Raw genomic sequence first — 25,122 nt, 5'->3', positions numbered from 1 at the left:
AACATACACCTTAAAAACACTTCTGACAGCTGTCCAATCTAATAAAATGAATAGATGTATTGCATATACACAGTTTACATGCAGGGGCAAGGTACTAAATTATATTAGAGGCATCTAAAAACATGTAATATGGTATATAAATATACCCACACACACACACCTGCAACTGGCACTCCAGAAAGTGTCACACGTTCCGATTTAAACCAGTATTTTACCTGAAGCAAACCAGACAATAATGCTTAAATGCATGTGGTAGGTTTTAAAATATTTAAGCATAAACCAAAGAGTGTGGAGAGGTATCCTTACTTTTAATGTAAGGGATCTATTTTAGTGCTACTTCCTTTTCAACCTGCACACAAAACTACCTATGACCACACTGCAAACACTCACCTGCGATAATGACGTCCCCTCCATACCTCACGTTTGACTTTTCCACCCTAGTGGAGTATATGAATACTTTTTTTTTTAACCAAGCACCTAAAGGGCCATCAATTAACCCTGCAGCCAGTACCTGCCTGCAGTCAAGAAACTGCTGGATCTTTGGGTCAATAAGCTACCACCTAACAAGGTGGGCTGATTGCCCTTCTCTCGTTTGTATTCATTACTGAATGAGCAAGATGGACAAAATGGCCTGCACTCATTTGTGATCCTTCTTTTCTTGAGATTGTTCCTTATCCAGTAGTTTTCCCCAACTCCATGCAATGGAAATGACCACGCAAACAGGATGCTGGGTGAAAAAATATGCAGATCTGATAGTTAAGAAATTTAGGTCACAGCTGTCAGGAAGCTTATAAGATTCCACCTCAAAATTAACTACTGGCATCACCTGGGCTTTCCAAAGTACACTTGGCTGAACTGTGAATTTTTTCATTGATATTTTCCTCCCTCAATTAGAATGATAAATGGAGGAAAAAAAAGCTACCAAAAGTATAAATCTAATATAAATTGTCATTTAAAATTCTTATTGGATTATTTACAGGTTCTGTAGGAAAAACATGACAAGGGCACCAGGACAATGGTTAGCAGACTGTGTATTTTCTTGAGCAATGGGTAATGAGGAGCTGGTGGTGGCAGTGATCTCTGAGGTGTTTTCAGGAGCTGCTCCTGTCTCGGATGCTGTAGGCGTTTCCCTGCTGGCTATTTTCCTGAAGATCGCTCTCATGGTGACTGGTATTGACATACACCTGGAGAAATAAAATACATGTACACCAGTTGCATAATAAGCAGTCTGCAGTGGATGCCACTTTTTAAAATCATGAAATCATGCTCCTTTGCATTCATGTATTGAGATATGAAGAGGCAGTCCCAGAATTCATACTATTGCTTTCAAGTCATTAAAATGGATCACCTACAGTAAGTATTCTTCAGTTTAAAGAGGAAAAAAAACACTAATCTCTAGGTTTCACATACTGCTATAACAGATTTAAATGAACTATTCATGAGGAAACCAATAAAAATGGATATATCTCATGCTTTCGTATTTTAATTTGGCTACTGATGCATTTATTCTTCAAACTATACAATAGCATTTCATGTACAGGATGTTCTTCTTTACAAAAGGCACATGGTTAAGCAAGGAGGAGAAAATTATGTGTTCTTTGAAGAAATGCTCTGCGTAGCCAAGAGTCCTGTTAAAAATGCCTGTTGCAGAAATAACACAAAAAAAAAATCTAACACCAGTTAAGAACTAGGTTGCTTATGCACAAACAAGCTTCGGTTCAAGGTTATAGATTTTTATTCAGCATTTAAGCATGATCTCCAAGGGCAGAGCAAAACTTACCAGTACCAGTTAAAAAGTTTAAATAACTTGTGGCCATGATTCTGAGAAAAAAGTATTAGTGCATTACAGTAACTAACATATATTCCACATGAATGTCGACAAACTGCGTACTGTTCACCATAATTAATGGTCATTTTTTCACTTCACTGAATGGGATTTCATTTTAGAGACAAAAACTAGCCAGGATGCCAAGACACTGATATGTGCATTTCTGAGATAGTTCCTTATCCTAATGGCCCTCTGAGCTGTGAAATTATTATGCATGAATGTGAAGCCAGGCACGTGTTGCTGGAGGAGAAGTGCCACAACATATTCATCTCAACAGTACTGGCACCAATCCAAAAATTATCTTGGGAGTCATTGTGTAGCTGGCTCAGCGCTACACAAATAATTGTGAAGAGGTGTCATTCCTATGAAACAGTCCTGGAAAGTAATGTTTTAATTTGCAGCCTTCCAATTTTAGATAGGTCATGTGGTCCTGCTTACTTACAAACACCTTTTGAGATACAAGGCAATTCTGCATTCGCTCAAGAGACATGCAGCTCAGAGTAACTGAGGGACATATCTGTTAACTCCTCGGCTTCTCAGCTTCAGTTTTAATGCTTAACAGTGGCATTAAATGTTGCGTTACTACTCAAAAAGCAAATGTTGTGTATATCATACAGTTTACTTATTCACAATGTGCCTTTCAACAAACATGTTAAAACACCTGCCTGTGTACCACTGTGGCTTCTTTTTCTGGAGTTTCTCATTTCTAGCATAATTCATATAGCTCCGACATTAATTTCATACAGTTTAAACAACAATTCCATACCTTTTCATAACCTTGGAAATCCAGTCATCTATTGAAGGATCGGGTACTTCAGGAGGGAACAGCTTGCAGCTAATATGGTTTGAATCCACAACATTCACAAAAACTGAAAAATACAATAGCAGCAACAAATGCTTTTGAAAACCACAAAATATATGTAATCACCCTATCTATAAAAATATATATAATGACCCTACAAAGTCTTGGGTGAGGAGTAAAAAAATAGGTACATCCAGTTTTCCAACTGCTGTATCCAGTACAGGACAGTGGGGATGAGCCAGAGGTTTAACCAGCAAGCAACAGGTGCAAAGCAGGATACACCCTCGATGGGACATCAGTCCATACCAGAGCCAATTAATCCCAGAGACTGGAACAACCAGCAAACTTGAGGAGAACATACTGTACAAGCTCCTTGTAGATAACACCCCAGGTGTGGAATTGTACCCCGGGTCCCAGCACCGTGGTAAGGAAACAGTGCATCACTATGCCACCCAATTAAGGTACAATTCATAATCTTTTGATGCACCACATTTTGATTAAATTTTTTAATTTTTTTTTTTTTAATTATGGCATTCATTGCAATCGTTGAATGTCTCAAGACTGATAATTCTAGCCTCAACCCTTTTCTTCTATAAGTTTATATTACATTTTGACCTTGAAAAGGAATCTTGGCTCATAATATTTCCACTACGTATTTCCAAGATATTCGTATATCAAAACTAGCTCAGAAGGAGAGGTGTTCTACTAGAATGGATTCCCTCCATACCAAATCCTGCTAGTATGTGATATATTGCAAGTAGCATTAGGAATCTGAAAGACTGACAATGAGCTCCAAATAATAAATCATTAATAATTATACATGTTGTACATAAAATACATAAAACACGTTATGGGCACCAACAAGATATTAACTGGCATTTCTACTACTTGCTAAACTGTGGGATAGTGCAGTTACTAATTCTGCAGGGGCAGTCCATTGTAGCGACATGCGCTCAATCAACAATTTTAAACCACACCGCATTACCAACAGCAAAGGCTGCAGATAGCCTGCGTCAATCGTGTTAAAAGAGAGGTGAAATTTTCTAATCAACGAGGCTCCACAAGGCTTGGCTGATAAGCAGCACAGTAGCATTAAGTAAATTCACGTGAGGCCATTGAGCCAGTGACAGGGTGCTGGAATGACAAGGAGAAGCTGGTCCCAGTGTAGGGGAGGATCTCAAAATGAAAATCTACAGATGAACCTGTGTAAAACAGCACAGAACAACAGGTGAATACGTTGACTTTCATTACTGCTTTCTGGTTCTCGCCATCCTCTTTGTCTTTGTTTTTCACTGATTAATTTTTCCTCTTCTCAGATAATTTAAAGAATTTGTTAAACTCAGGCTTTCAGTAATACCTCGGACAACTCCAGTGCTGGACTGAAAAAGTTAATATGTACATGTTTCCTACACAAAGAGACTGATATATGCTTTGAACTGGATTAAAAAAGGAAAGTCTGATAGAGGAATAATGTGAGAAGTTAGAACTTTACACAGTAATTGTAAAGTAGGCTAATTAACAAAAAGATACTGTTCAAGAGATGTAAAGGATAACAATGAACCTATGCACTTCATGGTCTTTTCTTCTTAATTAGAATGATTAAAAATCACAGCTAGATGGGTATAAGGTTAAATTAAGGAAGGGACAATTCTTTAAACCTACAGTACAGAACTAGAACACGGTACAGCTTACAGGTTCAGCCCCTTGGTCTTGAGGATTCCAAATATTTTTTTGCATTGACATTCTGTAGTGTCGAATCCCAGGGGCAGAGAGCTGGTATCAAGGTAAAACGGAGAAGCCTGTTGACTTTGCAAAAACTCTTGCTATTCAGTTATTAGCAGGGTTGGTTCCCCCCCCCCTCCCAATTCCAATTTCCACTTCAATTCCACAAAAGTAAAAAATGAGCTGAACTGGTTTGAAAGAGGAAAGCAATATTGAAAAAATAGAACTGACCCCCCCACCCTAGTAATAACAGTGGCACTGCATATACAGGTGGCCTGCACAAGGCTTGAAAGCTAAAAAGAGTTCACATTCATACAATAAGTAACCTAATTCGTTTAACATGGATAAGTGCAGCGCTACCCAAAGGTCTCAGTAATGGTGGTTCTAAGAGCACTGATTAACACATGGCTCAAATCAGCCTGAATATTCATGACTTTCTGTGCAAAACCAGCCTTACTGAATTTTTGTGAATTTGCAGTGATTGTTAGCAAGACTGCTCTGTATAGTCCTATAAGGCGTTTTCAGAACAACAAGGACATTTGGCTAGTTAGAGGAAGCTGACCTTCACTACTGCACAGGGACATGATGGACAAATTAAACATGACCTATGGACACGACCCAAGGTGACTCTTATTCCTTCCAACATTTGAAGTCTGTTCTCCACGGTGCAGTTTCAAAACAATCATTCTTTGAAGTCTAATGTGGTAATGCTGGAGGCAGAGGCTTGATTTGACCCATGTTCTTCAAATCTGCCGGAAAATATAATGGCGGTGTAATGCGAGAAAGGGACAGCAGAAGCAAGCCATCATGGGTGTCAAAACATTGCCCACAGAAGGTCAAAGGTCAAATCAGAGAAGTTGAAAGATCACCAGATATGGGCCTCATTTCCTTATCCACTTTAAAAAAAAAGATAGCTTTAAAAAAAACAGGATAGCTATATTATGCATATATCAGCATTTTTTTGTGGCTTATATACATTACCTGAAATGGTGCTAAAGCGATCATGCTGTGATAGCTCTAACACTTAAAACTTTCAGGTAGTTTGCAGGATAATAACCTCTCTTGATTGAAGCTTAGGGAGTGAAACACAGTTAAGCTGCCTCTAAAGTTTCAGTATTAAAACTGAAGATGTTCTGACATTAATCTTCCCCACAACACAGTTGTTGAGCAGTTGTTGAAAGAGCAGTGAGAATAATTAAACTTTTAGGAAACGGCTTGACTATGTGACAAAAGGGCTGTGTGTGAAGAGACATTATTGCTTATTTATTCCAGTTATAAATCTCCTTGAGCACAGCTGCATGGTCTATTGTACATATTGTTAGGTTTGCAGTGTGAAAACAGCCAGATGGCTTAAATGTGTACATGTGGAATGGAAACATGCACAGTCAGGTGCTGCTGCTCAGTCATTCAGAGACCATATGCAGGTATTTCTGCTGAATTTGCATACTTATTATTAAAAATGAGACACGAATGTAGAGAGAATGTGATATTCATCTCTTTACTAGAATCCAAATGACACTCGGTCGGGTAAATTCTGTTCTTTTAAATCATAAGCTTTGCAGCTCTAGGAACAATAGTCAAAGAGTGCAGCCTAACAGCATTACAGTTGTATGTTTCAGGGACATGAAACACCTAACATAAGTTGAATCAAGTCAACTTTACAACTCTAAAGTACTCAGCATGTGCATCCATGAACAAAGATATTGTATGTAAAAGTGATAAGTCCAAACACAAAATAACCTTGTTCATTAATAATTCCTTACACTTATATAGTGGTTTTCTAGACACTTCATTGGTAATGGGGACTCCCCTCCACCACCACCAATGTGCAGCCCCAGCTGGATGATGCAACAGCAGCCATAGTGCGCCAGTACGCTCACCACACATCAGCTATTGATGGTGAGGAGAACAGAGTGATGAAGCCAGTTCATAGATGGGGATTGTAAGGAGGACATGCCTGGTAAAGGCAGGTGGATAAGTCCAAACTACAGTACTGGGGTTTTGGTAGGTGTGACCGCCTGTAAGTAAGCTAGTCCACTATTCTACAGAGATTTTAATTCAAGCCCTTTTGCCATTCCTGCCCATCTCCACTGACAAGATCCTGATGTCGTAAAATCAACTACCCAGCACCCGCCTGGTTGAGCTCGCTTCCCAGTGACACAGCTGGCGATCAGGGTGCTGAAGGCAGTCTGGTGTCGCAGCAGGCTCAGAAGAGAGGGCACGTGACCAGGGTGGGTGAAGGGAATCTTGTGGACGAGAGCTCCTTCCCAGGGCTTCAGCCACCACTGCTGAGATATCACATAGCCTTGTCGATGGTGCCCAGGAAGGGTCTGCCCCATGAAAGAGAAGACAAGCTCATTCAGCAGTACAACGTAGGTGTGAAGCTCGTGTCTGAATCATGTGATGCATTTCTGTTGTGGAACACAGTGAGCTCCATCCTATATCTAAAGCGCTTTGGGATAAAGAGTATTATAGTAATGCATTAGTTTTATTAGTATTATTTGCTTCACATCTTCAATTCTACATTCCACATTTCACCAAATAGAGCGGCACACGGTGAGGATTTTCCTTGATTCTTCTAGAGTGCTAAACAAAATAATTATCAATAATAATCATTGTCATCATCCATATGACGAGCAACGCCTGAATAACTGTTTAACCAATCCTACATCTGGTTTTTGGAGTAACGTGATTAAAGGCTTAAAATTCACAGCTATGCAAATCTTATATATTTTATATTATTCAAAATCATTTACACCGATAAAAGAGTTTAGCCATTTCGTTTTAAGCTAAAGTTCAAACTTAACAGACCTGTATGTTGTAGTATAAACAAAATCCATAACTTTTATGTAAATGTTTTAGATTTATGTTAATGCTAAGAAATAGAAGACAGTGAGTCACTTCGATTTGAGTGAAAAGTGTGACTACAACATTTCGTGTGGGCTTTTCATGCACAGCTTCCATTTTTGAAGATTCTGAGCAAGACTGCTAAATGACAAGCTAGGTTTCTTCTCAGCAAGACAAATCTGTATTAACAGGCAATGTTGTTCTAATAGAAAACACTAGTGAATTAGTAAAATAAGTTAGGGCCCATAATGTACTGTACTACCTATATACTTTGATTGTCTCCAAGATCTCTACACACTTTTGCGGGCTTGAATGCAAATAAGTTTCCACTTGTTAAATTATGCCTAAGCATCCCATAATTAAAACAGGGTCAGAAAATTGAATTTTTCTGCATTACAATAAGGGATCCTATGCTTAAGCCAAATGTCAATCCATACAGTATACATGGTGCCCTGGCACACATAACTTTCATATTTCTCATGAGAAGATGAATATTTATAGGTATGAATCTACTGTATGTTCTGTAAGGTAATAACCACATTTTCCCCACTTTTTCAGAATGGTGCTCAGTTTGGCATTTCAGCTGTTCCAAGGGACCATGGCGCAGGATCTATAGGCCTCCACCCATAAAGAGATTATCAGACTGATTACAAGCTCTCATTTTGAATTATCCTCTCACAAAATTAATGTTTAGAAAGCAAACCACATACCACCAAAAAGCAACAACTGTCGCTGCCCCAGGTCATCACGTTCATTTTTGTCTTCATCAACAACTCATAGAAAGGAACCTGCTTCAGGTCTTCACTCACAGAAATCCCTGCAGAAAGAAGGTCATTGCCATTTCTCAAGAGTTTTGGGACACTTGCATGGCCACATCTGCTTCAGGTATATGAAATAAACACATCAAATAATCAGCTTAGTATGTCCATTAAAAAACAAAACATACAGCAAAATTAAGAGAAATTTACATCAAGTCTTCTCCTGAAAAGGCAGCAATATTGCTCCATACATTGAATTCTGAAACTGGATTTAGACAGTGGAAGAATGAAAGATGGAATTAATTTTCACAGTACATTTCTTTACTTCTTTAGTTTAAATATTGGAAGAATTAAGCACTTTGCAACAAAATGACTTTTTTTCTTTTTATTCCTTGTTCTGTTATTAAGCTGTGAAACTGGAACAAAAACATAGGTTGTTTTCAGCTAAGAGTTTTAATAATTCAAAGCAAAGATACAGTACAATGTTCCCAACAGTGCTCAGATAGGTCTGTAGTCAGGCAACATGCTCACCATGGAAACAACAATGCAGAGGAAAAACTTGATCACAACCTGTAAGCCTGTGAAATTCTTCAATGAAGCAGGAGAGAATGGGTACAGGCCGGGGAAACTTCAGGAAGAGACAGGCTGACAACTCCATGCTGACCAAATCATCCAGAGTTGCGTGTACTGGGAACCTACAAAACCACCACCAGGATCCACAATGGGCAATATCTCAGCTATGCCAATATCATATTAGAACAGTGTTGGATTTAATCATCTACAAAACACCACCATCATCCATAAGTGCATCTTGTCATAAGCGACATCTCTGCTACACCACTCTCATTAGAGTAGCCAATTGTCAATTTAAACAACGTACGCAGTTAGATTTTTTTATTTAAATGTAAAATTTTTTTAAATGTGGAGAGATGTCCTTTTGCATGACACCTTTCTTGCCGGAAGCCATGAAGTGAACTATTATGTGCAAGAAGGTAGAGCTCGAAGCCCTTATTTTGAGATTTATACAGAAAACCCAGTTTTAAACTCTACTGGGTGAAAAGTAACCAAGGCTCTCGTGCGTGCGTGCGTGCGTGCGTGCGTGCGTGCGTGCGTGCGTGCGTGCGTGCGTGCGAGAAAGGGGGCTCTGGACCATGAAGGATATAAAAGAACAGAAATGTTTCCTTTTTCACACAATCAATATTAATTTCATCAGGATTTAACACTACTTCTAATATTTCCTAACCTAAGAACACAAAGAGGAGGCAACAGGACTGCTGTTTGAGTAAACAATAACATGGATCAAATGCTGAGGCAGAAGAGGCTGGGTTAAAAGGGTTCAAGACTGACTTGGATGTGCAAGAGAGACATCCAGTCCACTGCCTGACACCTTAGCTCTGCGCTTTGCTCTGTAGCTTTGTAGAGCTGAAAGTGAATGGTACAAGCTGTGTGCATTACACAATGATACATTATACATTCATGATAATGGAGGGAAAAAAAAATCAAAATTACAAAAGGAAACAATTAGCTAAATGGTCCTCCATAACTTGTATCCAACGTTACCCTTCATTTGTCATCTGTGGCGAGTCTGCGATCACAGATGCACTTGGAAGCCTTTGTATTGTGTTGGTTACCTCGGCAGTGACAAAAACTTTGTTTCCACAGGACCTTGATTCTGGAAAAAAAAGGTTTTGAAATTTTGAGTTTTATTTACGTTCTACTGCCACAGACAGCCTTTATTATTGTTTGACTCTTATACATCCTGTTTTCTATTTACTTACATTTTAAAAAAGTACAAGTAGATGGGGTGGCACTGTGGCTCAGTGGTTAGCCTTGCTGCCTTACAGCACTGGGTCCCCGTGCTCACTCTGTGGTCTGTGTGGGTCCTAATACCCCTTTATAGTGATGGGGGAAAATATAGCACTCTCCTTCAGATGAGATGTAAAACCAAAGTCCTGACTCTCCATGATCATTAAAAATCTCAGGGTGTTTCTTGAAAAGAGTAGGGGTGTTACCCTGGAGTCCTGACCAAATTTCCAATCGACTGAAATTAAAATGTAGAGATGACTGATTCAGAGTTAAGAATAAGCTAGTTAGCGAAGTCACACCAAACCAGCATGCTACCACATCCAGTGCGAGAGTAAATGACCTCTCTACATACTCCTTTAAGATCTGACTTTCAGGCAGTTCTGTAACTGCAAGTGGATATTGACTTCCGGATCAAAATGCAGCGCTATTACATTGTGCTTGCTGCAATCTTTTTGACAATCCCATCCATTTTCTATCCACTTCATAGAATTCAGAGTCATAGGCGAGCTGGAGCCTACCCCAGCAAGCAGTGGGCACAAGGCAGGATGCACCCTGGAGGGGACACCAGTCCCACACAGACACAGAAGCCAATTAACCTGCCAGTACACGTCTTCGGGTGGAAACCAGAACACCCAGAGGAAACCCACATGAGCATGGGGAGAACATACAAACTTGAGGCAAACAGCACCCAGGAATGGGACCCGGAACCTCGGCACTACCAGGCAGCAATACTAACTGCTGTGCCAGTGTGCCACCCCTTTTCACAACCACCATAGAAAAACATTTCTGAACTTCTGTTTCTGAGCGAGAAACAATGACGGCCCTTACCTGGCTTCATTTTTTCTTCTAACAAGTCATATGGAGAAATGTAGTACTCTATGCTCATTGGGTACCCTGCAAACATTGTAAAATACTTCTGTGACTGTGACTCCAGATGTCATTTTGTTTAAAAAAAAATGTGCAACAGTATATACTTCAAAACTCACTATTTCACAATACCATTATGAATATTCTTAATACAAAGTTGCATTACACAGTATCTTGCAAAGAAAAAAAAACAAATATTAACCAAGGCCTTTCATGAAATGCCTTGGGAAAAAAAAAAAATTAAGGATCAGGATAGATTCTTAGTTATACCATTGTTCCTTGGCGTTACATTCCCAATTCGTCCATGGAGCACATTGTCAAGGCAAGGGTCACCACTGCTCACTGGTCTGAAGGGAAGAAAGAGGACGTTCTACCTTATATCCAGCTGTGTCCTGACAGACATTATGAAAGTAGCTTCAAAAGCATGACAGAGGAGCTCTTGCCAGTCACCCACTATTATAGTCACTACACTTATTTAACTTCTAAATCCTTTCCCAGAGAATTCCAGTTCTGCCCTCAGATCCTTGTTTTATGGGGGGTTTCTGTATGTCTTCTAATTTTGCTTGAGCCAATGAAAACAGTCCTATAGCTCTTTGGGTTTTCATTGCTACAGTTCATTTCTTCTCAAGGAAACACCGTTTACCCTGTGTTACCCTGGTTTAGTGGTTTTTCTTTGAAGAGTGAGGAAAGGGGGTTCCCCCGGCACCGAGAACATTTACACAAGAGAACCTCCCAGGAAGTCCATCCATGTTAGATGAGTCTTGATTCTTGATTTGAGGTAAATATTAAAGTGTTATGTTCCTTTGGTGCATCACAGCTGTGCTTTACAAAGCGCTACGTTTAAATTTAAAAGAAAAAAACTTTCTTTTTAAAAATGTCAGTGGATGGACAGTACTTATCTAGAATTCCACCCAACCAATTTCTGCTGCTGCTTCTTCCAAATCAGGGTCGCGGTGGAACCAGAGCCTATCCCAGCAAGCAATGTGCATGAGGCAGGGTACACCCTAAACAGGACGCTAGCGACACTCACACCTGGGCCAATTTTCCCAGAAGCCAATTAACCTACCAGTAGGTCTTCCAACTGTGGGAGGAAACTGGAGCACACAGAGCATCTCCACACGAGCACAGGGAGAACATACAAACTCAGATAACACCCCAGGTCTGGAATTGAACCCAGAGCTGCAGCACTGCTAACTGCTGACACTGTGATGCCGGTCGCTTGAATTGAAATATTTCACAACCTATTAACAGAAGACAAAGCTCAGGGATGTATAATGAAAGTCTAGCACAGCTAATGCAGGGTGCCATAACTGAAATCAGACAGGTTTGGAAGACATGTGCCAGACAGGTGGGCAGTGGAAGAATACCTGTAAGGCTTAACTTTTCTCAATCGCCTGTTCACATAACACTGTATGTGAAAAAAAAAAAAATCACTGAAAGTGATCTGCTTCTGGACGTCTGAAATCTACATCTTAATCTATGCTACATTTAGTGTGCTTTAATTAACCAAATATAAAAAAATCATTTTAAAACTCAGGGGAGAATGAGCTTCTGCCCTCAGTCACCAGTTGCTGGAACACAATTGGTCTGTTGACAGTTTTAAAAAAAACAAGAAGCAAAGGCTTCCAACTTTTAAGGGACTCAGAACTCAGGACAAGAGACTTGTATGTTTCAGAGTATCGAGAAGAGACCAAGTATTTTTATACTAAGCTGGTAAGCAGCTTAGCTACCTGGCAATTTCGATAGAGAGGACCTTGAAGAAGTTGGTTAGCAGCACAAAAAGGAGCTATGGACCGTCTTTTTCCCTATACCTGCTCCAATATACAAGTACGATAGTATCCAAGCCAATTTCCTGTTTTCATTTGAAATCACTTTTCAGAATTTTTTAACATTTGTTTTTCACTTGGAGGTTACTATGTAAATTAATTGATTTCAGGTTGTTAGGCCACAAAATGTGTTACTTTGAAAAAGGTGTGTAGACTTTCTATAGGTGCTGCATAATTCTAAGTGAAAACCGCACAGACGTTTTCTGCATTCTAAGATCTTATTACATTATTCTTTGGGTATTTAATATCATATTGCTCTCCTTAAACACTACAGTAACAAAGTATGCTCTGACACAGTGTCAATAATAGTCATTTATAAAGGCTTTAAAAGCAGTTTAACACACCTGGGAATCTGGAACATTTTCAAAAGGTCTTTCTCCACAAATTGCAAAGCTGAAAACATCTTCATATTGGTTTCACTGTAGCAAAATCGAAATTTAAAAGTTGATTCAACAAATTGTGGACGTACTGTAAAATATAAAATTTACAGTCGTGTTATGCAGTGGATACCTATCTCCAGATGTATTGAAAAGAGATGAAAGTCCTTCCAATTCCTTTCCAAACTCTTCAAAGTTTTTCAGCCTAGTACATTAAAAATGAGATTAATTATGAAACACTCGATATAAAACTTCAGCTGGTGAATCGTTTTTTGAGGATGTTACTGCTCTGAAATAAAGTCTGTGTACTGCAAACATTAATGGTAGGATTCTATTTTTCATCTTTCTACTACAATGTATTCAGAATTTCATGAATCTGTATTAAAGGGGCCAGAATGTACAGTAGGTACTGCTTTGTACTTTAGCTCTTAAAAGCCTCAAGAGAAAAGAATACTTGCATTTAATCAACTGTAGCTCATAAATTCCACTTGCAAACTTTACAAGCGCCATGCTGTTAACTGTTATGCATTAAGACCTGAGAATAAAAAGAGAGGTCAACCTAACTGTGGAATTATCCGCGTTGACATCTATTTTAACATTGTAAATTAGTGATAATACAGTATGTAGCCATTTTTCACATTTCTCTGAGTCCTGGAGAAATGACTATACTACTTGCATGTCAACAGAACTCATAATTTGAAAAGAGCACATTCAGCACCAGTCATGTTGCATCTCCTTACCTTAGAAGATTGCATAGCATTTCAGAAGACTGCAAGACAAGCAAAAGGCAATTCAGAATTGCACACAAGCAGAAAATCAGTATGGCGCAGTTCACGCAAATGAATGTCCAAAATTAAAAAGGAGCAAGATGGATCATCCCCATTCTCTGATTTGAGCATAAGCACTTGTGTATACACAGGTTAAAATTACAAATGACATCAATATGTTCACTGTATGCTTGTGTACCACTGATGAAGCTTTACATTATCAAAACATGCAATTTTCTAGTCTTTCAAATTTATACTGTAGCAGTCTTCCTGAGACACAAGCCATTAATCACAACTGTATCCATTTTCAATATTATCTGCTTTTTGAATACACTTAATGCGGATGGTGAAAATAAAATCGTATCAACTGAATAGTCTCCTGATCATCTATACAGTATTGTGTATTAACTATATACACTAGTATTGAACAGCCTGTTTTCCAAGTTCAGCAAGAGGCAAATCTCATGTAATGTTGACATAAAGTGGTAAGTTTTTCAAACCTAGCATTCAAACTCAAAGTTGCATATGTTCTGATCAATTTTTTTACAATAGTACATTTGACACTTCACATTTAACCTCGCAATACCTTCAAAATAAATTCACCAATACGCATAATACATAGGTGTCAGAATGACATATGCATGTCATATGAATGAATATTTCATTAAAAGTTTGGAACTTTAATGCATTAAGACTAAATCCTACCTTCTATAACTCAAAGCAAGCATCCCCTAGGCATCTATCCAAATGTAGATATGGCACATTTTTTTTCTCCTTTTTTAAAAATGAATTGGCAATTTTATAATTTCAAACCTATTTTACAGTATAACATGAAAATGAATTCTACAATGGTTTCTTGGAACATAGAGTAGGCATTGAAACCTAAATGGGAATATGCATACAAGCACATACAGCATAGATTTGTCTGTTGAAACACTTTGCTCTTCATTTTATTTACCTCCACAGGAATCATCCCACTGTGTAAAGAATAAGACTGTTCTTTGTACATACAGTACCTGTGGTAATGGAGGTGTTTGTAGTGAATACATCTTTAATCCTGCTGTACCTGTTACATGGGAAGTACTAACGTATATACAGAACTGATCGAATATGTGCAAGGTTAAAATTATTTATCATAATGTGTTATGCTCATTAAGTAAACAGTGCATATACCTTGAAAATAGTCAAATAATTCTGAATTTTGGACTTCAGAAACATCTGCTTTCATATCAATTTAGCTTTAGAAGTTCTATATTACTCAGTCAGTACAGATTCAACCAGATGTTGTAGTTCAAATGTTAGTGTAATATTTAGTCTTATAAAGCTGTTTTTTTTTTCATTTAATGGTTCTGCTACTATTATGACATTCCTGTTTTTGAATCCCTGACTACTAATGTAGGAGATGTGTCTCCATGGATACCATAACTGTTCTTTTCTGAAAACTGAATGGAAAAAAATGGAAACAGAGTTTTGTGTTTTGTAACATGTGTGCGATACCAGCAGTAAACCCCACTTAAAAGACAAACTGTTAAAAACCCAGACTGAAGTTAAATGTTTCTAGATAAGTTAAGAAGAAATTTATGTACAAATCTATACTGTTAACACCAAGTAGTAGTAAGTAGTAAGGGTCTTATACAATTTTTTATACAGGATTTAAAGGGGAACTGCAATGCTATTTTTATATTTCAGGATTAAAAAACCTCCAATTTACATGACAAAATAGACTAAATTTCCAGGTATGTTCAGTGCCATGTTTCAGAACGAGACAACAAACATTCAGTGATGTGAAGTGGCCCCATTATATTGTAAATAAGCTGGCTTGTGAATACACCTCTTTTAATCTAATAGAAATATTGCTCTGACCTGAAGATGGTTTTGCTGACAAATGCAATTTATTTGTTAACTCTGCATGGAGATCAGGCTGGAACATTTCTGAGGTGAGATGTCTGCTGCACAACCTGTACTTATCTGTTCATACAGCACATTACAGTGACTAGTGAGCAGGAATGGCCACCCCGTAATCACAATTCTCGCAAACTCTTGACAACATGTTGACCGTACAATACTTTCACAAAGTTCACGATTTGGGCTTAATTTGAAATTTGTAAAATTTTCCTATACCGTTAATGAATTTATTTCGTTGGCGAGATTTAATAACCTGTCCAAGAAACTTGGACTGCAGTTCCTCTCTAAAGAACACGCATCTTAACGTCTAATCATAAAGCATTATATATCATGTATCTATGAGTCTCTTACAGTATAGTTCACGTTCTGACGCCTGACATGCAACCTGCAGAGTGCTCCGACTTTGCCAGCTTTCATTCAGGTAGTGGGGGGTGTGTCCCGGAGCCTAAATCTATGAGAGCTGGGATTTCTCCAGCAGCCTCAATGAGCCACCCCCTCCAATAGCCAAACTCAAAAGGACACCTAAAAACAAATACACCCCATTACAGCTTTACACGAGTAACATGCAGTAAGGGGCAGAGTTCTGGCTCCACTGCCAGAGGATCGTGGATTCAAGTCCCAGATGTGGATGCTGCTATTGTGTCCTTGGTACTCTGCCCCAATTGTTTCATTCAATCCTGCTGTACTAGCTGCCATTTTTTCAGCAGGGTTAACCTCTGATTGTACTCTGCTCCCTGTTCAATGTTTCCTGCAAAACCCAAGACAAGCTTCAGCTTTGCGTGCCACCTAAAAAAATGTCAGATTAGAACCTTCAGAGGTTTTCAGGATGTAGAAAAACTAAAATAAAAACAAGTACATTTACAGAATGGTTGTAGCCAATGCATCACGCCATATTTTCAGATCCTTGCTGCCTACACTTTAAAGCCTAGCACAGCAGATGTTCAGCATTGCCAGTATATTACTTTCTAATTACATAATCACCATGGAAGATGAAACCTAGAGCTGCAATTCCATGAGCTCCCAGTATCCAGAGGGCTCGGAATACAGCCCCAAGCAATAAGCGAGCATGTAGCCATTACCACAGGAGCTTCTCCATGGTGCGCCACCTTGACGTCAGCAACTTCCCCAGCGGGCTGGAAGAGCACCTCCAGATAGAAGATGTCTGACGTGATGTAACACACATCCTCACTGGGGCTGAGGTGGGAGCCGAGCCTGCGACACACCCAGGAAACGAGACCTCGTTTCAAACATCCACCGCTGAGAGCAGCAGCCTTTGCCTTGACATCCTGCAGTCATTCGATCACATAGTCAGAGTCTCATCGAACGAAAACGAAAACCTGTCCCACGATGTGAACACAAAGTTGGATGGAGGCATTATGAAAGGAAAAAAAAAACTTTACTTAAATGCTCCTGACAAAAGCAACAGAAGCAGTCAATCCTAAAGTGGCAATGTAGTCTTCAATAGGATCCTTCTCTTTAACACTAAGGTTCCCTCTTTCTCTTTATATGATATTTATGGCTAAATTATGGGAAGAGACTTCTGTGTCTGTTGAAGGTGGGTCTCTGGTATTCACAAATCTAAAAATATCAGTATCAATCCTTGGAACCTTTCGCGTTGTATATTTACGCATTGTAGCTTTCTACAGTATATACTGACAACCAGCTTGAAATCTGTGCAAAAAACAAAGAAAATACATGCTGCATTATACTATTTAAGTACGATAAATTCTATAACTGCTTTTATAGTCAGGGATACCATTTTCTGACTCAATATTTGATTCAACTGTCAACTTCCTATTTTGTCATTTTAACACCTCCATTTTGCCATAACATTGCTATCACTCTTAAAGTAAAATGTGGGCAAATGTAAATTTACAACCTAAATACATTATTTGAAGATGATCATTATATTTGAACATGTCGGTGTGGGTAGCACAATGAAACAAAAAAGTTCTATAAACCAGTGTTGCAACTGGTGCACAGATAAATCTACCTTTAAAACCCACAGACAATTCCGATGTCTGATTCTTCCGTTACATTTGCATTATCAAGCAAAAGCTCTTTTTTAAAATAATAACCGTTAATACGGAGATGGGAAAAGGGTGTTGTTAGCTTATCTGCTTGCCCATCATTTATTACTATGGTGAAAACTTTATGGCAGCAATTAGCCCAATAAGCAGGGTACAGGATTTAACATAACACACAGATCAGCTACAGTTTGACACGTCCATCACAAACTCCAAAGATATTTCTCATCACAATGCCACACAGCTGTTCTTCTCTGCTTCAGCTGTACAATACATTAACCAGAAACAACCGAGAATCAAGAAACCACTGACGTAGCCAAGTTCTGGGAAAGTTCCCCTTGTCTTATTCAAATAGTATAGGTAGAGGAGTCAAAATTCATGCAACATATTTCTTTATAATGCTGTAAGACATTCATGTTATTGGATTTCACATGACCTCTCTTATTTAATTGTTTCCCCAAATCAGAATTGCGATTTCAGATTTCAGCTGCTAATGTAGCCTTTTCTTAAGGATGTAAGAAATGTGCTGTCAGGAGTTTCATTTGGTTCACCCAAACACAGTAAAGGCCATTTATACAGAATACTCACCCTTTATGCTTTGCTATTATTTCAAGTCTGGTTACCATGTCAGTGAAGGATGTAGCTTGAACAAAACGGAGAATGAAGGATTATGTTAAAAAACTAAATATACATCTCATGTAAAGTAAGATTTTTTTAAAGAATAGTTTGACCATCCTGAGTGGGAATCGCAATGTACAAGCTGCATTGATATTATGTTCAAAGATGGGCACTGCCATTCCTAAAAAAAAACTATCAACACAAACGTCAGTTAATAGAGCTACAGTACTATCAAATAGGAACCCTTTAAGGCCAACTACAGTGCACCTTAAAGAAATAAAGGTTGTGAATCAACAAGATTATTTAATGCAAATTTGGCAAAACATTTACCATTCAAAGCTTTATGAAGACGTTCCAGGCAATCCAGCAACTGCTTACTAGGTACATTGGAATCCTTTTTGCGTTTCTCCTGAAAAAACATGCATCATTAATTTAAGATTAAGAAACAGTAATAGATCCTCCTCCAGTTATTCCCTGCTTTTGGTTCAATTCTTTCAACACTGATGCAATGTCAGGCATGTGCCAATAATATGAGTAACGTGTACTACTGAGGCTTAAAAGATACACCCTCACGGTTTAGATACCTTTCAGGCTCTGAAGAAGCTATAGAGCGCTTATAAAGCTAGCTAGCCTATTCTAGCAACTGAAGTAGGGAGAACTGTACCACAGGGCCATTTACTTACAAATGGGACCATGGGGAGCATGCACCCACTGACAGACAATCTTGAGTGTGCACCAGTTGAAATAATCAAACTCATGCACTGTCACCTAGATACTCTTCATATCACCACTAGCAATGGTGATAGCACCACAAGCAATGTTGCTCAATACACAGACAAACTTTCACATTTTCAAATCATTCAAAACGTCACCTCTTCACACCAAATCCAAAGTCACGAGTCATCATATAGTGCAGTAAATAGTATACAGCAGATGATATAGAGTATGAAATTCAAACATTTTTGGCATAAATAATCACTGCTAAGAGTGATTTATAAGCATTTTTCCCCCATCACAAAGCATTTTCATGTATAAGAAGGTCATCAATTCATTAGGCATTTAAGTGCAACACCTACCTGGGTGATATAGGGCAGCCATTATGTTCTGTAAGCCCTACTGCTCAGACGATTAAGTGAGGTAGTGAGAAATTACTTCAATGATAGAATTAAGGGGCAAATGTAGAGATTCCAGGCTGTGTAAATCACCAGTGAAAAATACCCAGGACAACTTATGAACAGTGACAATGTCGTTGTTTTTTTAAATCACCTAAGAAGCCAGACCGTGGTTTCATGTCTCAACCCAAAGGACAGCATTTCTTACAGTACAGTCACCATGCTGGGGTATAGGTTTGGACATCCAGGTTTGGTTCCAGAGAGAAGAGTGTCACCTACTGGTCTACCAACAGCGCTGAGAGACACGATTTCGTTTTCTCTGGAGGCGTTCTGGACAAAAAAATAGTTAATTATTCGGTTCATTTTCTTGGGAGGTGGGTTATTATGTATGAATTAAAATATGCACTTTTCTTATTTTTCAAATAGAAAAACATGGACAATGACAAACTTCTTCAGTGAAGTGGTGGATTTTTATGTGGAAGGTCACTCCACAATGGTTCAAAATCCAGAAGACCTATAGTAGACCAATACTTTTTCATGTACAATTTCTTCATATTAATTGTCTACTTCCATTCTCCATTTTGTAAAAAAATAGTAGTAAGTTGTTGGGTTCTCAACCACCATCTCCACTCTTCTGTGTCCGTTTTGGGATATCACTGCTGGATGAGGGCCTCCACTCCCCATCCTTAGAGACTGACAAGGAGTCTATGTGTCTGAAAGGATATCAACTGTTCTACCCAAACAGAACTGAACTTAGTGATTCTCCAGGACTGAGCATTTATGAAAGACTACAAAGTGTTTCATTAATGGCAGGACACCTCCAAGAAGCAGAAGAAAATGGCACACTGCATAAGAAATACAGTATGTTTTCGACAGCCCCAACTTTATCTGGACACATTTTTAATAGCCTTTTGCAAAATCCGCACAGGGGCTTTCATAATGTCAAGGTCTACTTGTTTATGCTGAGCTTTGGCAAAGTTCCACTGAAGTTAAACTGACCATATGGTAAACAGCAACATCTGGAAAATATTACAGCAAAAAGAGTAATATCATAGGTTTCATCAACTGCAGTCCTCATCATCTTAGGCGTGGACTGTATGTTACTCAAAGTAACATACAAACTAACTTTTATCGAAAGTATTTCAACCTTTTCTTGTATCTGTTGGTTCACTTCACTCAGGCAAAAAAGACAAAAAGCGCCTTCAGCTGTATGCTCGGCAGATCCCGAGAAAGGCCTATGACATCTGTGAAGACCCTTCTTACATCCTTCATCAGTGTTTTGAACATCAGGAAGACATTTTTTCTGTCCACAATGCAGGCCAAATAAAAGGAAATTTACCTTTGTTCCAGAGGCCATCAGGCTTGCAAACAAGGACTGTCAAGAAGTCTTATCAACATAATGTATTTTGCAATTCACCACCACCACAAATGGGTCTGTGCTAATACCTTCTTAAATACTACACACTGTTTCTTTCAATCACTTCTGTGCTCCGTTTGCTGTTTTTATGCACGTATACTTTTTTCTCAGCAAAGTTTTTTTTAATGTGTAGTATGTTTCACAGCTTGGTGTTTAAATTGCCCCACTGGGGATGAAAAAAAGTGTTTTTGAATTGAAGCCCCCAAAAAACTACAGCACGCCACTACAGGATGTTCATGCACAGTAACCAATAAGTGAGAAGTATTTTAAATCCGTTGAATATGAAAGGGTTAGAAAAAAAAATACAAGAAGTATGTTTTGGTCTCCCTTGTTTTATTTTATGGATAAAATACTCACCATGCACCTGCAAACCAGGTTAATTGTTTCACTCCACGGCTTTTCTACGTACTTCAAATGGAGTGCAGTGATCAGGGATTTCGCAGGGCTGTCTTTGTCTGCAGGAACTGAAAAGTGGGAGAAAAAACATAAATGTTATCTAACTATAATCTGCCATGCTAACACGTACTTCTTAATGAAAAGTGTCCAGTGACTGCAGATTAAATACAGAAGATGAGTCATTTCCAATTCAAGGCAGTTTTATATATCCATTAACTCAGGACATCGCTAGACTTGAGGAAGCTGCAACTGAGCCATATCTATTTTCTCAGCCATGTTTGGTACCATAAGTAGATACATAAAAAAGTGTGAATATTTTCTGGATCCTAGATCTGGAAGGTACAGTACATCCTAAATTCTCTCAGTTCCCGCAGTAAATATTCGAAAATCCCGTCATTCCGACTGAACTCGGCATATTTTCAAATCGGGTATTTTCGAGCAAAGCACTACTTGCACATGAGTTTAGGAGAAACGATTATGGAATAAGCCAGTTTAACAAGATCACTCGTAACTCGCAATTTATCAGAAAATAAACGTGGAACAGTTTTGTCTCTGAAGCTGTGCATTAAAATGTTAAACTTTAATTAATGCTAATCTTTGAAAGGATTTAATAGGGTTTAAAACGTTTAGGTACAGAGATCCTATTGCTGCTTGTATTCTTCTGTTTTTTGTCTAGACTTATCAATACATATACACATTTGAAATACACGCAAAGCATAAGGCAAATGTGTAAAATTTATGAGTCCCTATATTAGAAAGGTAAATTTAAATTGTCAGGAAAATTTAAATAACTTGAAAAATACTTATGGTAGCTGCATTTTCAGCCTTCAATAACTTATAAAACGGTTCAAAGGTGTCAGTTAACAAATGAAATCTCAGCTACAGGTACTTTTTATTACCGTCAACTTTAAACCCTATCTGGTGGCTTCATTACATTCGAGCCCGCTAAAAGCTGCATAAACAACATTAAAACTTATGTAATAACCTTTAAGCGACTTACCTCTTTTCTCCGATTCCATTTTACCGCATTCACACACAAAATAAGCAAGACTGGCGAAGCTCCGTTTTCAGTCTGGGTACACCACATAGCTGAGACAAGGGAAACTACCAATTGAAAACGTCGCACGTGAATCAGCTATGTTGCCTAATTTGTTCATTTTTATTTCAAACAAAATATATCAATTAAAAAATAATTATTTTAATTTTCCAATTAATATGAACTCCTTTTCACAAAGAGTGAAAACTGTGCATTTTCTTGTTTTTTTTTCAAGGCTACAACTATAATACATTTTGAAAGAGGAAAAGTATAACTATATTATTACTTTATATTGGAGGTGAATCCATAATACTGCTAAATACTGCTTAATTTTAAAGACGCTATTTGGGTTCGTTCTGCATACAAGTAAACTATCAGAATGCGTTGTACAGTTACTGTCATTGTTCACAAACCTACAGCCTGGAGATTCCAAATCCTCCTGGTTTCATTTCAAATGAGCTCAATTACTTAATTGAACAGACTATTGGCTTAATTCGTCAAGATGCATGAGGTCAACCATTAATTAACCATTAATTGAAGACACTTATGAGACTTGGAAAAATTAGAACACTCCAGTCTAGATAGATGTACTGAGCTTTGTGAAGTTTAGAGGTCTTTGGTGAAGGTTCTGGGGATTAGCTTTGGTTAGTCACTTCTAATGAGCTTCTAAAGACTTGAATCTAATTCTTTTAAACAGTTAAAACAGATCAACTCTTCTACCAAGTAATTTGATGATAATTTAGATTGAAAACCGTGACACCCCAGAGCCCTCACGATCTTGGGTTGAAATGTGAAGAAAGAAGAAAGTTTCAAAAGAGGCAGATGACAGCTAATCGAGCTGAGAATCTCATCCATTTCTTGAAAAAAAAAGGACAGAATATCAAGTGCATGGCTAGTCAGCTTGTTCAAGACATTCACAGCCCTTTGTGTGAATACGTGCCTCCTGTTTTTAGACTTAAATGCACTTCTCTGATTTTTTCCACTTCTGTCCCCTGACTTATATTTCACTATCGATTCTGTCAGAGTGAGGTATGTGCCTGAAGTTATTTCAGTATGGATCTTGGGAGTGTGCAATGCAGAGGAGAGGGATTATAGAGTGCTTTATGCAATCTGGTATATGCTGTAGTAGCAGTACCACGGTTTACCAGATTCTGAGTTTCAGAACTTCTGTGTGAAGTAATATTTTCTCAGCTTTTGGTAGGAACAAAATTGTTTTTCTACAAGGCAAGGAAATTCCTACAAGGTTTTTCAGACTTTTTGTGGAAGGTGCACTGACATTTTATTGAACAGACATGATACAGGTAGAAAACTATGCAGATTAATATATATCATCAACAAGGCTGATCAACAGGGGGCCTACTGTGAATGCATTAAAGCAGCATCTAATCAGGATGCCACAGTTAACATCCTTTTGGCACCACCTAAGCTTCTTGTTTTTTAGGAACCTCTGCTCCAGTAAGTAAGTGACCTTCTGGTTTACCATTTACAGGAAGAACCTGATTTTCCTCTTCAATGCTTTGTACCGACAGGTCCCAACCTAATTATGAATTAATTTATTGTCTTTCAATTAACACTATTAACTTAGATGCATTTTTCATCATTTCTTCTTTAAAACGTGTTTGCTTGTTGGAGATACTCTAGCTCCTGTATTTTAAAATGAAAAAAAAAAACTGATTCTCATTTAAAACTGAATTTTGACAATGATAACTAAATTTAAGAATCAATTGACATGACTTTCAAAGTTGATAACTTCTACTGTTTCCAGAGAAAGAACACAAATCCAATAATGTGTTTAAGCAAATAGATATCCTGGTCTTTTTAGTTTTGCTTCTTTAAGGAAACAATTTTAAATCTGGAAAAAAAAATATTATTTTTTTAAATTAAAGGAACAAGTAAAGGTTTATTCCATGCTGAAAGGAAAAGAAAAGATACACATTGCGGCTGTGGGCCTTTCTTCAGGCGTGATGCATGTTGACACAGCTACCTACTTGAAATTATTGTTGCTATATCCTGTTGCTACATTTATAGTAATGAGATCTATACAGATTATTAAAAGTATCATTTTCCTTTTAAAAATGATTTATGGTTCTTGTCTATAGCAATTTTAAAACTACTATACAGCAGATAATTCTAATATTTTAATCACACACCGAAAGACTAATTCTTTTGAAGTAAGTGTAGTTACAGAATGTTTCCTGAACTTGTATCTAATGCTGTAATTGCATTCTTACATCCCTGGTCAGATAAACATTTTCCAAGAGTTTAACTTTCATCGAGTATGAACATTTAAAACCTAAGTAACAATTAGCTAATTAAGCGATGGCAACTCATAAAATTTAAAAAGAATCGACTCCCAAGTACGACTCTGATGAAAAATTTGCATTTGTATAACATTGTATAACATTTGTATAACGCAGTACAGAATGAAAACAAGGGCTCCCTAGAATCCGAATAGGGTACTATGCCTTAGAATGTACTGTACCTAGTTATTGTAACTGCTCTTTTGCAATTGTGGAACAATCTGAATAAATGAAGTGAACTGCGAAATTTGGAATGCAGAATACAGTATTACAGTTGATGTCATATGATTTTGCGAAATGTGTAATGATTAGTAAGCAACACTATTTCCAGTTATTGGGAAGCTGAAAAACAAAATATCAGCTTTACAAAGGTGAGCTCATTCCAGGGAGCACAAGGTAGCTGACATCACCAGTATAAATAGAAGACCTGGAGCAACAATAAGCAGATCCCCACCTTAACCACAATACCCAAAGCGTGTCATTGTTGCAGGGAAAATGTTTTTTTTTACGTCGTAGATGATGGAAAACTAGAATTTCGGCTTACACGTTAACGCCTACTTTTCCCTTGACCCGATTCTGATATGTAGCTCCGGGGAGTCGTAGAGAAGGTAAGGTCTGCGCGCTGAGACCGGGTGAAAACCACCCCACCGCACTTGCGGCCGCCTGCGCCTCCTGCCTGCCCTCATGACGGAGGAGTGCGAGAGCCATACT

General features: G+C 38.2%; 1 protein-coding gene across 4 annotated transcripts; it reads right to left on the bottom strand.

Annotated features, from left to right (window-relative positions):
• med1l (mediator complex subunit 1-like) lies at window positions 1-25,076 on the bottom strand. Of its 4 annotated transcripts, none has more exons than XM_015354577.2 (17): window positions 24,956-25,076; window positions 21,037-21,143; window positions 18,481-18,559; window positions 18,121-18,175; window positions 16,585-16,717; window positions 13,574-13,602; window positions 12,967-13,038; window positions 12,801-12,875; window positions 10,901-10,977; window positions 10,592-10,657; window positions 9,518-9,629; window positions 8,489-8,652; window positions 7,910-8,016; window positions 6,487-6,682; window positions 3,737-3,832; window positions 2,595-2,697; window positions 1-1,184 (listed from the first exon to the last, which is right to left on the bottom strand). In XM_015354577.2, the coding sequence occupies exons 2-17, from the start codon at window positions 21,037-21,039 to the stop codon at window positions 974-976; spliced, it is 1,578 nt and encodes a 525-aa protein (XP_015210063.2). In that variant the 5' UTR covers window positions 21,040-21,143; window positions 24,956-25,076; the 3' UTR covers window positions 1-973. The 4 variants fall into 4 exon arrangements, with proteins under 4 accessions (XP_015210063.2, XP_015210060.2, XP_015210061.2 ...); XM_015354574.2 differs by lacking the exon at window positions 24,956-25,076 and adding an exon at window positions 22,076-22,182; XM_015354575.2 differs by lacking the exon at window positions 24,956-25,076 and adding an exon at window positions 22,076-22,182 and having other exon boundaries at window positions 8,528-8,652.
• Between the last annotated feature and the right edge of the window lie 46 nt (window positions 25,077-25,122).

This window comes from Lepisosteus oculatus, chromosome 6, assembly GCF_040954835.1.
Source record: "Lepisosteus oculatus isolate fLepOcu1 chromosome 6, fLepOcu1.hap2, whole genome shotgun sequence".
Classification (NCBI taxonomy): Eukaryota; Metazoa; Chordata; class Actinopteri; order Semionotiformes; family Lepisosteidae; genus Lepisosteus; species Lepisosteus oculatus.
This window is presented reverse-complemented; position numbering and strand designations above follow the sequence as displayed.